The sequence below is a fragment of the Melanotaenia boesemani genome, chromosome 21 (assembly GCF_017639745.1).
Source record: "Melanotaenia boesemani isolate fMelBoe1 chromosome 21, fMelBoe1.pri, whole genome shotgun sequence".
NCBI lineage: Eukaryota > Metazoa > Chordata > Actinopteri > Atheriniformes > Melanotaeniidae > Melanotaenia > Melanotaenia boesemani.
The window spans coordinates 28558105-28571516 of record NC_055702.1 but is presented as its reverse complement, the minus strand read 5'-3'; the positions used below and the strand labels follow the sequence as shown (position 1 = coordinate 28571516).

The 13412-nt window shown below is 47.1% G+C and overlaps 1 protein-coding gene across 1 annotated transcript; it reads left to right on the top strand.

Annotated features, from left to right (window-relative positions):
- Nucleotides 1–5533: 5533 nt before the first annotated feature.
- Nucleotides 5534–11842, top strand: LOC121632543 (cytochrome P450 26A1). Its single transcript, XM_041974130.1, has 7 exons — nt 5534–6133; nt 6325–6549; nt 9447–9728; nt 9856–10005; nt 10082–10216; nt 10921–11067; nt 11154–11842. Exons 1-7 carry the CDS (start codon nt 5945–5947, stop codon nt 11490–11492), a joined length of 1467 nt encoding a protein of 488 aa, XP_041830064.1. The 5' UTR covers nt 5534–5944; the 3' UTR covers nt 11493–11842.
- Nucleotides 11843–13412: the final 1570 nt, after the last annotated feature.

Genomic DNA, 13412 nt, shown 5'->3' with positions numbered 1-13412 from the left:
GGAGGGAGAGAGAGAGATCAGAGAGATAGAGAGAGAGACCAGAGATAATCCAGTGAGAGATAGAGAGAGAGACCAGAGAGAGTCCAGGGAGAGAGAGAGAGATCAGAGAGAGTCCAGGGAGGGAGAGAGAGAGACCAGAGAGAGTCCAGGGAGAGAGAGAGAGATCAGAGAGAGTCCAGGGAGGGAGAGAAAGAGACCAGAGAGAGTCCAGGGAGAGAGAGAGAGAGGGATACCAGAGAGAGTCCAGGGAGACAGAGAGAAAGAGGTTTTAGAGTATTAAAAGTCCCTTTATTTCATGCTACATATAGCAAAAGAAAAATATTCACATATATGACCACAAAAAACAAACAACAAAAAAAGAGGGGAAAAAAATCAAAAATTGAAAACCAAACAATTTTCTGTAACTGAACACAGAACATTCTGCAGACCCCAAAATTCCACAAATTCCTCCAACCAGTTTGTAAGTTTAAAGAAATCAAATTCCAGCCTGAGCCGAGCTGCCAGTAACCTGGTGAAGACCAGGAGAACCTCCTCTGACCCTTGACCTTTGATCCTGTTCCTTCTGGTCTTCCAAATGGCTAACTTAGCCTCACCAAAAATGAAATTTAACAGTGAGTGAACAGATTTTTTACATGCTGAGTACCGAGGACCAAGAACAAAATAACTGAAAGAGAACTGTTCTCCAAACCCCTGAACCAAACCCTTCAAAAGCTCAAACAAACCCATCAGCCGTGAACACTGAACAAAAAGATGGTGAACCGTTTCTAATTGGAAACAAAAAGGACACCCAGGCCCTGTGTCCGGATCAAGGTGTGCCAGGTAGCTGTTGGTGGCGATGGCCCCGTGCACAACCCTCCACTGAAGGTCACCAGACCGTTTATCAATGGGATGTTTGTACAGGGACCGCCAGCAGGCTTTAGGGGACGCCCCAGAGCCAAAAACTCAGTCCACCTCGACCCCCTGACAGCCGCCAGAGAGCGTAGGTTTGAAACCTTCATGCTGATGAGGTAGAGGGCCCTCTTTCCCAGCCCTTGAAACTCACCCAGCTCTGGTGTCTGAAAAGTCAGTAAAAGTTCTTGGTTCTCCTGCCACTGCTCTATAGCAGGAGAAGCTACCAGAGATGGGAAAACATACTCATACTCATCATCCCACTGGTCAGACAGAGTGCAGTTCTCAGCAAACGATCTCAATGGCTCTGGTAAAGAAGCACAGACCTCTTGTACCAGCCTGCTAAGCAATCTGTCCGAGTAAATCCGCAGCAGACCGGCCAGAGTAGAAACCGAGGACTTCAGGAGGTGGTCCAGTTTAACACAGCCTGCCTCCTTCATCCAGGACCGTCGAGTGACAGATGTGAGGATCAGAGAAAAAAACAGTTTGTTTCCAAGCAGGGGCTCCTCAAACAGCCAGAACCCAGGAGTGCAGACAGGCTCCCGCTCGAAGGAAAAGACCTGCCATGCCTGCAACACTGACCGGTAGAGCGGTGTCAAGTCCATCAGATCCAGAGACTGTGGTTGGAGCAGGAACAAATGTTTGTCGTAGCCAAAGCCCCCCGCCTTCCTCAGCACTAAACAGGCGGCGTCCATCCACGGCGATCCAAAGCTATAGAGCAGTCTCTGGGCTGTCTGTAGTCTGAAAGCTGTCACACGACAGACGATGTCAATCAGGTCCTGTCCCCCCTCCTGGACCGGGACATACAGGACCGCCGCTCTCAGCCAATGATGCCCAGACCAGAAAAAGTCCACAAGTGTTCTCTGTACGTCCTCAAGCAGCCTTCCGGTGGTGGCAGCACGATCAATTTGTGCCTAAGGGTCGAGGAGGCCAAATTATTAGCCACTAGAACCCTACCCCTGTAGGACAGCTGAGGCAGCAACCACCTCCAGTTGGCCAACCTAGCACACACTCTCTCCATGACACCCTCCCAATTCTTTTTCTGAAAACCCTCACTCCTCAAATAAACACCCAAAACCTTCAACCCCTGGTAACAAGAAGGTCACTGGTTGGAGCCTCGTCTGGGGGCGGTTGGAACAGCAACCTTTCTGTGTGGAGTTTGCATGTTCACCCCGTGTATGCGTGGGTTCTCCCCGTGTACTCCCACTGTCCAGAGACATGCTGTGAGGTAAACACATCTCTCTTTACCTGCGCAAATGAGACTGCGTGACTTAAATGAAATGACTGGGAGGTTGCAGCATCAAATGTAGTCTGTAAGAGACGTTGAACTGATTTTAGCTACAGAATCCCCATGTGAAGCCATGGTTTGCTTATAAATAATATATTTCTGAGACATTTTATAAGATATTTAATGTTAGATTAACCAATTTATTTTATTAGTTTATTTATTTTTATTTGTTCTATAAAACTATTTATGAAATATGTTGTCATATTTCTATAGTATTGTCTATAATAATACAGCTGCATCCTTTTCTTGTCCTGTTTATGACTGAGAAAAACTTGTTCATTATAATGCATGTAGGAAATTTTATAACATATTTATTTATTCTACAGTGAGTGGTCGTGTTTTGGACAACTCACTATATACCATCCTCACCCATGTATATACTCACTCCACAGCAGGGGTGTCCAGCTCCGGTCCTGGAGGGCTGCTGTCCTGCAGGCTTTGGATGTTTCCTGCTGCAGCACCTGAATCAGATTATTGGGTCAGCATGTCTGGGCAGAACTTGACAACAAGCTGTTGAACAGAGCTGTTAAATTTGAATCTGGTGTGTTGGAGCAGGAAGCATCCAAAGCTTGTAGGACTGTGATCCTCGAAGAGCGCAGCTGGATACCCCTGCTCTACAGTCCTGCTATGTCAGTATAAAAACAAACAGCATGCAGTCAGTTGGATGGTAGGATCAAAGTGTGGAGAAGACGTGGCAAACGCTGATTCCTGCATCAATAGGGTAGCATCTTCTCACCTCTGCTGCTCATCCCACAAATACATTTTCCTTCTAGATAAGGCTGCATAAATAAACAGACATTCCAGCAGTAGATTGATTTTGTTTTCCTTTTTCATTACAAACTGATTAAAATCATGGACAGAGCTGTTAAATAGTAATGATGTTAATATAAACTATTAGACACATGTTTATTTGCAGAAGTCTGGATGTGTGATGAGCTGAAAGTGACTTCTTTAGATTTCTGATGCAGAAACAGCTGCAGAGACAACAGGTCATGGTTGAAACAGACAGTAAACATCACAATCACCACATCAGGATCCGTCCTGTCACATGACTAAAACACATGTGAAGTGTGTACAGAAAGTATTCACACCCTTCTCAGTTTTCATCATTTGTTGTGTTCCAGCCTAATTTTAAAAAGATCAAACATTTATTCCTCATCAGTCTCCACTCAGTGTCCATAAGCACCAACACAGAATTATAGAAACGGCTGCAAAGCAGAAAATCTAAAATATGAGGATTCAGATTCTTTCCTCTGAACTCAGTGGAAGCAGAGACAATAAAATACACATTCATTTGTCCTGTCCCACCCACGGGACATCTGGTATCCACGAGACGTCTAGGACCATCTGGACGTCTGTTACCTGAAAAGTCCTGGAAAGTCTGGAGTCTTGTAACTAAATCTGCCTTGGCTTTTCTCTTCTTTGTGGATTTTCTCGCTAGCACAACACAGGCGTGTGGAAAATGTTCTTCTGCCTTTTGGTGTTCAGGCTACCAACTGGACTCTTTCATCAGGCCTCCCAGCGCTTCCATCCACTTCCAGTCCCTTCCACGTGGTTTCCATGGGAACATGGATGTTACACACTACTTGTAGGAGCCATAACTATAAACATGTTTCATGTTTGTACTTTTGTTGATGTGTACACACTTAATTGGTGTTTGGGAAGTGGGTGTGGCACTTGGGTTGTAAGTGGTGATAAATAATTGCTGTCACCTGGGCGCTTGGTCGGTTCTTGATGATGTAGAGGTGGGGTGAGCCGGGGAGCGTTATTGTTTGTTGACCGCATAAGCGTTTGAGAGGATGTAAGAAATTATGTTAGTCATAGAACCATGGAATATGCATTGTTTTGTACTCACGTAAATGAGGGTAATAATGGATTATGTGAAAGTATGAATAAACAATTGCGAGACATGAGGTACGTAGTGCGTGTCATCAAGTTCACTCCCCTGTTTAGCCTGCTGCGGCTGAGCAAGTTGGAGTTGGATATTTAGCCGCAATACTACTCATAAAAAGGCAGATGTTCAACTTTTGGGTGAAATTTACAGAAAATGTAAAAAGTTGATGCTACACTGAGATTATATCTTGGATGTGGGACAGTCCAGTAGAACCATGTGATGGTAATTCCTTTATCTTGAATAATTTACTGAAACAAAACCTAAGAACAGCGATGGGTAACCTCCAACGCAGAATGCCAGGTTTTCATTAACTTGTCGAATGTCCTGTGTTGCTGTGGTCTGACAAAGTCTAAATGTGAACAGGGTGACTAGATACAAGCTACAGGAACCGGAACCTTTAGTGCTCCATTCATGGTTCAGACACGTCTTTTGGTTCTGTTGTAGTTAATTATCTCGTTAGGTTATGAAATAAGGACTTAAACATAAAAATGTGCATTTAGAAGTTTTTAGCGGGTCAAATTAAGTTCATCTAAAAGTTAGGAAGAACTTTATGTTCATTCTGACATCATACTAAACGTCAAATATCCCTAAACTTTATTACTACTTCCTGTTTAAATATTGCATACATGAAGCAAATTAAAGGCTGTTGGTCTGTGTCTGTCACCAGCTTAAAGAGGATTCTGGCACTGGTCCTGAACCAGCATCAGAACTGCTTCGGTCAAAAGGGTGGCAGGCCAGGTCCAGGACCTGGACCGCCTCCAAAAGCAACTTGGAGTTCAGTGTTTTTCCGAAGGACACCTAACTGTGGGGGGCTGGGACCAAACAGCCAGTCTTCAGTGTGCTGGACCAGAAACTGGAATCAGTTGTAACTTGGCTGTTATATGAAACCGCAGCGGGTAGTTACTAATACAGCAGTATCTATATCATTATTTTTTCTGTTTTCTTTGTTTTGTTTTGTTTTTTTAGGGTGAAAAGTTGCATTTTATAAGCGATTGTTCTTCTTTCGCTGCTTTTCATTCTTCCGTTTGGGTTATCTCTTTGTATTTGTTCATTTGACTCAGCTATAGATATCAAACTAAATGAAACTTCCGTCAACCAAGCTATCAGTCTCTCGCGCGCACACTTCCTGACTGTGATGGGTCGTAAACAGCAGAGAGGAGGGATCAGTGAGAGGATGTCCCCCAGCTGATGAGCTCCTTCTCCGCCTGCTGTTTATACTGCGCAGCGCGTGGCCCGGGAATAACCTTCCACGCGTGTTTGCGCGTCCGTGCGCTTGTCTCTCCTGACCTAAGTTTGAACCTGCAGGGAGCGATATCATTTTTATAACAGGTCGCAGAGAGGAAGCAGGTTAAAGTCTTCCAGCAGATTACAGGGAGGCACCGACTGGAGGACAGGTTGGACCATTTCAACTGGAAATAAGATACAAAATCTTTTAGGCTCTTTGGTAAATCTTAATGGGGGATTAAAATCCTCCTCTCCATTTTCTGAAAAGCTTTTTGCTCTTGAATGCAGGTCGCCCTGCAGGCACGATTACTGATCCTACAAGTGGGTCCTAAGCCAAGGTAATGAGTGTGTAAACTAGCTGCTAGAGCCAACAAAGGCGTCTCAGGACGCCCATCCATTGTCTCCGGGAATCGTCACCTTTCCCAGTGAAACCTCTCTGCGTGCAACAGGAGGTCGGGATTAAAGATGAGGCAAAGTCAGCCAATACAGACCGGGGGCGGGGCCCACAATTAAAGATGAACTTTGGGTGAACTAATTCATCTGAGGGAGGAGAAGGTGAGGGGCTGTTCGCGGCTCCAGCTGCCTATAAAAGCTCCGGATGACGAGCCCAGACCTTCATTTGTTCGCAGAGCTTCACCTGAGCTGACGACATGGCTCTGAGCGCGTTGCTGGCCACCTTCCTCTGCATCATCGTGCTCCCCATCCTGCTGTTCCTGGTGGCGGTGAAGCTGTGGGAGGTGTACACCATCCGAGGCGGAGACCCGGGCTGCCCGTGGCCGCTGCCCCCCGGGTCCATGGGCTTACCTTTCATCGGAGAGACGCTGCAGCTCATCCTGCAGGTAAATTTTTTTAACACCTGGATTCAGAAGTTTATTCATATTAAGTAATAAACCTGGTATTTTCTGTCAGAAACACGCAGCCATGGTTTAGATTTATCGTGACTTGAAGTCTCACCTGTACAATCGTCACCTGTTTGATCTCAGAGCTGATTGATTATTTGCCATCTGATATCCATCCTCTGTATCTGCAGAGGAGGAAGTTTCTGCGCATGAAGCGGCAGAAGTACGGCTACATCTACCGCACGCACCTCTTCGGGAACCCCACTGTGCGCGTGACCGGCGCGGACAACGTCAGGCAGATCCTACTGGGAGAGCACAGGCTCGTGACCGTGCAGTGGCCTGCCTCCGTGCGCACCATCCTAGGCTCGGAAACGCTCTCCAACGTACACGGATCGCAGCATAAGACGAAGAAGAAGGTGAGGAGTGAAAGTTTAAGTAAAATGCACGTGAAGAAGAGCTGGTGAGTCTGTTTTGATCAACCTGTCATCACCTGAACAGGAACCAGTTCACACCAGTTTAACCAGCATAATGTACTGGTGGAAAAAGTAAATCCAAACATAATCAGATGTTTGGTTTAGGAATTCTTTTGTTTTTGCAAGCTTAAACTCTGTTTCACATAAATATTTTCTACAAATATAAACCATGAAGCCACTTCTTTTTCTTGATATTGATTTCAAGACAGAATGGACATGATGTCAGAATCTAAATCAGTCAGAAACAGTCAGTAAATGAGTGTTCGGTGGATTATATTTTTACTGTAACAATGAATCTAATGTTGTTTGTGAAAGGAAAATGTATTTGTGGGATGAGCAGCAGAGGTGAGGATGTAGGCTGTGAACATGGAAACTATCCACATCTTCTCTGTCAAACAGCTGATTTTGCTTTTCAAACTATGAAAACCAGATGATTGAATTTGTAGAAACAAGACATATTAATAATTTAAGAGGAGCCTCAGTATCATGGAGAAAATCCATACACAGTCACAACATCCAGCCCGGTTCCTCCTCCTCATGCCGGCCACCAGCCCGGTTCCTCCTCCTCGTGCCCGGTCACCAGCCCGGTTCCTCCTCCTCATGCCGGCCACCAGCCCGGTTCCTCCTCCTCATGCCGGCCACCAGCCCGGTTCCTCCTCCTCATGCCGGCCACCAGCCCGGTTCCTCCTCCTCGTGCCCGGTCACCAGCCCGGTTCCTCCTCCTCATGCCGGCCACCAGCCCGGTTCCTCCTCCTCGTGCCCGGTCACCAGCCCGGTTCCTTCTCCTAATGCCCGGTCACCAGCCCGGTTCCTCCTCCTCATGCCCGGTCACCAGCCCGGTTCCTCCTCCTCGTGCCGGTCACCAGCCCGGTCCCTTCTCCTAATGCCCGGTCACCAGCCCGGTTCCTCCTCCTCGTGCCGGTCACCAGCCCGGTTCCTCCTCCTCGTGCCGGTCACCAGCCCGGTCCCTCCTCCTAATGCCCGGTCACCAGCCCGGTTCCTCCTCCTCTTGCCCGGTCACCAGCCCTGTCCCTTCTCCTAATGCCTGGTCACCAGCCCGGTTCCTTCTCCTCGTGCCCGGTCACCAGCCCGGTTCCTCCTCCTCATGCCGGCCACCAGCCCGGTCCCTTCTCCTAATGCCCGGTCACCAGCCCGGTTCCTCCTCCTCGTGCCGGGTCACCAGCCCGGTTCCTCCTCCTCGTGCCCGGTCACCAGCCCGGTCCCTTCTCCTCGTGCCCGGTCACCAGCCCGGTTCCTCCTCCTCGTGCCCGGTCACCAGCCCGGTCCCTTTTTCTCGTGCCCGGTCACCAGCCCGGTTCCTCCTCCTCGTGCCCGGTCACCAGCCCGGTCCCTCCTCCTCGTGCCGGGTCACCAGCCCGGTTCCTCCTCCTCGTGTCGGGTCACCAGCCCGGTCCCTTCTCCTCGTGCCCGGTCACCAGCCCGGTTCCTCCTCCTCATGCCGGGTCACCAGCCCGGTCCGTCCTCCTCATGCCGGTCCGACGCTTCTGTGGGATGGCATCCCATTCTTCTACCAGCATTTGTCACCAGTCAGCCAACAGCAGCCCAAGATGATCCCACTAGTGTTCAGTGGGGTTGAGGTCAGGGCTGCTGGCAGGTCCTCCACCCTCTGGAGGTGGTCTCTGATAGACCTGCTCTGTGGGGACCAGATTGGGATCACCACTGGTTGCAGAATCTCATCTCCACATCTCCCTGCATTCAGATTTTCTCCAGTGATGACCAGCCTTGTTTTTCCAGCAAGGGAGATGCTGTCCTGCACCATCACACTGCCTCCACCAGAAGATGTCAGGGCAGAGAAGATTTAGGACAACCCACAAACTCGACTCTGCTGCTCATTCCAGAAATACATTTTCCTTCCAAATTTGGCTCCATTTAAAAGCTGGTTGGCTTTCTTGGCCAATGATGTGGTGTTCCTGGACCATCAGCATCTCATCACTGGCCAAGAAAGTCAACCAGCGCCACTACTTCCTCCGCAACCTGAGGAAAGCTAGAGCTCCGCCCCCATCATGTGCACCTTCTACAGAGGCACCATGGAGAACGTCCTGACCAGCAGCATCACCGTGTGATACGGCGCCTGCGCCACGTCCTGCAGGAAGACCCTCCAACGCATTGTGAGAGCAGCTGAGAAGATGGTTGGTGTCTTTCTCCCCTCCCTGCAAACATCTCCACCTCTCCTCACCTGTAAAGCCCTCTGCATGGTGAGACCCCACCCACCCGTCACACAGCTTCTTCAGTCTGCTGCCATCAGGAAGGAAGCTGTGGAGTCTGCGGGCCAGGATCAGGACCAGCAGACTGAGGGACAGCTTGGTCCACCAGGCTGTCAGGATGCTGAACGCTCTCCCTTCCACACACCCTGGACTCTGACGCCCCCCATCATCACCTGAACCTTTTACCGCCTCAGGAACAAGCACACAGCCACTTTAACCAGTTTAACCAGACCAGAAGCTCACTCAGTCTGCTTTTTATGCACTGTAACATAAACAGATGTCACACTGACTGTAATCTGCCTCGTCTGTTTTATCGTGTTTATTTACTCAGTGACATTACTTGTTTTGTATTTTTGTATTTCATCACTCCTGGGTTTGAGAGCAACGTAATTTCAGTTCCGTTTGTCCTGTACATGCTGTAGAGTTGACAATAAAGCTGACTTTGACTTTGTAAAAGGAAAATACTTTCTAACAGTATCAGATTTATTGTTACATAAAAAAATATGATCTCAGACACTCGTTTACTAACTGGTTCTGATCAGTCACTAAAATGTTCATTGTAAAATGGATGAACAGCAGGTGAGATTTTGTGTCTGAACTTTTGTCCCTGTTCAGGCCATCATGAGGGCTTTCTCCAGGGAGGCTCTGGAGCTCTACATCCCAGTCATCCAGGAGGAGGTGCAAGCTGCGGTAAAGGAGTGGCTTGCAAGGGACTCCTGCGTGCTGGTGTACCCGGAGATGAAGCGGCTGATGTTCCGCATAGCGATGAGGATCCTGTTAGGCTTTGAGCTGGAACAGATCAAGACTCATGAGCAGCAGCTGGTTGATGCTTTTGAGGAAATGATCAAGAATCTGTTCTCTCTGCCCATCGACATACCTTTCAGCGGCTTGTACAGGGTAGGAAGACCAGATCCACAGCCTCTGAGTCACCAGCTGAACCCTGAGTTTCTGTAATGTGTTGATACTGATTTCCACCATCACTTCCTGGCCCCTCTGCTCCTCCCGCTGTCCTTCTTGCTTGTAGGGTCTGAGGGCCAGGAACTTCATCCATTCCAAGATCGAGGAGAACATCAAGAAGAAGGTGCAGGAATCAGAGAAGGGTTTGAAGCACAGAGACGCCCTGCAGCAGCTGATCGACAGCAGTAAGAAGAATGGAGAGCCCTTCAGCATGCAGGTAAACCCAGCTCAGCTGATATGAAATAAGAAATTCCTCTCAACATTGTCTCTAAGGCCTTTATCTGTGTCTCCAGGCCATCAAGGAGTCTGCTACAGAGCTGCTGTTCGGGGGCCATGAAACCACGGCCAGCACCGCCACCTCTCTGGTCATGTTCCTGGGCCTGCACCCAGAGGTGGTGGACAGACTGAGGCAGGAGCTGATGGAGAAGGTAAAACACCAACAGACACAGCTGCACTTTTCATTCAACATTCATGTTACATCCAATTATAAAGACATTAATCAGCGTTTAGGCCAACTAACTGCATCCTCCAGAGCTTTCTACTTCATCTCATGGTCGTCTGAAGCAAATGACACCTGGTCATCTCAGTTAAAATTCAACTCTAATAAAAACATACATCTAACTAAATGGCAGCTTGAACAGAAGTGTCTTCAGCTGCCTTTTAGAAGACTTAAACAGAGTTTAAGGAGTGCAAAGATGGAAGCAGAGCGTTCCACAGTCTGGGGGCCATTGCTTGGAAGGCCTGATCCGGACAGCCAGTAAAAACTGACCTGAAGACCTAAGGCAATGTGATGGGTTATGCACCTTCAGCTGCTCAGGGATGTACTAAAAAAAACAAAGGCAGAGTCATGGGAGAACACATTAGCAGAGTTTTTAGAGCTGGAATCAAACTTTTCACCACAAACAGCAACAGTAAGACCTGGTTTCTGGTTCTGGCTGCTAGCTCCAGAGTTTCTGTCCAACAGTGATGAGACAGACGTCTCTGGAACCAGCAGAGTCTTTTAGCTGAGTTTCTCCCATCATGTTGCTATGCTACATGTTAGCATTGATGCTTCCTGGTGTGAAAGAGGAGAGCTGGGCATGATGTGAATGTTTGTAAATACTCTCCAACTCTCCTTTGTCTTTGTGTTCAGAGGGAGCATGGTGTGGACCTCCAGAGTCTGAACATCGAGTCATTAGAGCAATTGAAATATGCAGGCTGTGTCATTAAGGAAACCCTCAGGATCAACCCTCCTGTCCCTGGAGGCTTCAGAGTCGCCCTCAGGACATTTAAACTTAACGTAAGTAAAGTTCTCTGAACGTTTCAGCAGATTGAAGCCACACAGCTGAGAAACCGCTCACTGATGACCTTCCTTTATCTCTTCAGGGTTACCAGATTCCCAAAGGTTGGAATGTCATCTACAGCATCTGTGACACCCACGACGTAGCAGAGATTTTCCCTCACAAAGAAGACTTCCAGCCCGAGCGCTTCCTGACCAAACCCTTCACAGACGCTTCCAGGTTCCAGTACATCCCTTTCGGTGGTGGATCCAGGATGTGTGTAGGAAAGGAGTTTGCTAAGGTTCTTCTGAAGATCTTCCTGGTGGAAGTGGTCACCAAGTGTCACTGGACTCTGTTGAATGGGCCCCCCACCATGAAAACGGGGCCTACTGTGTATCCTGTGGACAACCTGCCAACCAAGTTCACCAGAAATCTGCAGAACTAAATTCTGTGAAAATGGGTCAGATATTCAAAGCACTAAACAGACATTCAATGTTTCAATCAAAATCAAAATATTTCATTCAATTCAATGTTTTTTTTAATGAACTGTATGTATTGTAAAGTATTTTATATTGTATAACAGATGTGTGTGTGTGTGTGTGTGTGTGTGTATATATACTTTTTTGGGGGTGGGGGATAAAAGGCACTATAGCTGTAAAGTCACTAATCAGGTCAGTGGATTTTGTTTGTATATATGTAATGTAGTCTGTTTATAAAACTGCTTATCTGATCACAGCTTATTTAAGGTCTTTGTGATTTAAATGGGATTTTTATTTAATAAAACTGTTTTGCGGACACGGTCATGTGTTTAGTTTTTGTGTGTAAACAAAACTAAAAATTCTGCTTGTTTTGTTGTTGTTTGTTTACATGTTACCTGTCTCACCTGTTCATGAAATATTCATTTCACTTAAGCTTTTCTTAAACAGCATCAATTCACAAAAAAGCCCTCAACTTACAGTCCAATCAATCCATTGATGGTAAGTCAATTATAATCCAGTTAAGCTAATCGATCATATGATCCACAGCAGTCCAGTTTATAATAACCAGTTCAGAACATAATGACCTAACTAAGGAACCCTCCATCAGGACCAGAACCAGGATAAAAACCTCCATCAGAACCAGAACCAGGATAAAAACCTCCATCAGGACCAGAACCAGGATAAAAACCTCCATCAGAACCAGAACCAGGATAAAAACCTCCATCAGGACCAGAACCAGGATAAAAACCTCCATCAGAACCAGGATAAAAACGTTCATCAGGACCAGAACCAGGATAAAAACCTTCATCAGAACCAGAACCAGGATAAAAACCTCCATCAGGACCAGAACCAGGATAAAAACCTCCATCAGGACCAGAACCAGGATAAAAACCTCCATCACAACCAGAACCAGGATAAAAACCTCCATCAGGATCAGAACCAGGATAAAAAACTCCATCAGAACCAGGATAAAAACCTCCATCAGGACCAGAACCAGGATAAAAACCTTCATCAGAACCAGAACCAGGATAAAAACCTTCATCAGAACCAGAACCAGGATAAAAACCTCCATCAGGACCAGAACCAGGATAAAAACCTCCATCACAACCAGAACCAGGATAAAAACGTTCATCAGGACCAGAACCAGGATAAAAACCTTCATCAGAACCAGAACCAGGATAAAAACCTCCATCAGAACCAGAACCAGGATAAAAACCTTCATCAGAACCAGAACCAGGATAAAAACCTCCATCAGGACCAGAACCAGGATAAAAACCTCCATCACAACCAGAACCAGGATAAAAACCTCCATCAGGATCAGAACCAGGATAAAAAACTCCATCAGGACCAGAACCAGGATAAAAACCTCCATCAGAACCAGAACCAGGATAAAAACTTCCATCAGGACCAGAACCAGGATAAAAACCTCCATCAGAACCAGAACCAGGATAAAAACCTCCATCAGGATCAGAACCAGGATAAAAACCTCCATCAGGACCAGAACCAGGATAAAAAACCTCCATCAGAACCAGAACCAGGATAAAAACCTCCATCAGGACCAGAACCAGGAAAAAAAACCTCCATCAGGACCAGAACCAGGATAAAAACCTCCATCAGGACCAGGACCAGGAAAAGAAAAACCTCCATCAGGACCAGAACCAGGAAATAAAACCTCCATCAGAACCAGGACCAGGAAAAGAAAAACCTCCATCAGGACCAGAACCAGGAAGGAAAACCTCCATCAGGACCAGAACCAGGAAGAAAAACCTCCATCAGGACAAGAACCAGGAAGAAAAACCTCCATCAGGACCAGAACCAGGAAAAAAACCTCCATCAGGACCAGAACCAGGAAGGAAAACCTCCATCAGAACCAGAACCAGGATAAA

What these genes read in the sequence shown, in the direction of transcription:
- LOC121632543 (XM_041974130.1), top strand. Translation starts at nt 5,945, where the DNA reads ATGGCTCTGAGCGCGTTGCTGGCCACCTTCCTCTGCATCATCGTGCTC. An exon ending in AGCATAAGACGAAGAAGAAG is followed by an intron (nt 6,550 to 9,446) that starts GTGAGGAGTGAA and finishes GTCCCTGTTCAG; the next exon opens with GCCATCATGAGGGCTTTCTC. An exon ending in CTTTCAGCGGCTTGTACAGG is followed by an intron (nt 9,729 to 9,855) that starts GTAGGAAGACCA and finishes TCTTGCTTGTAG; the next exon opens with GGTCTGAGGGCCAGGAACTT.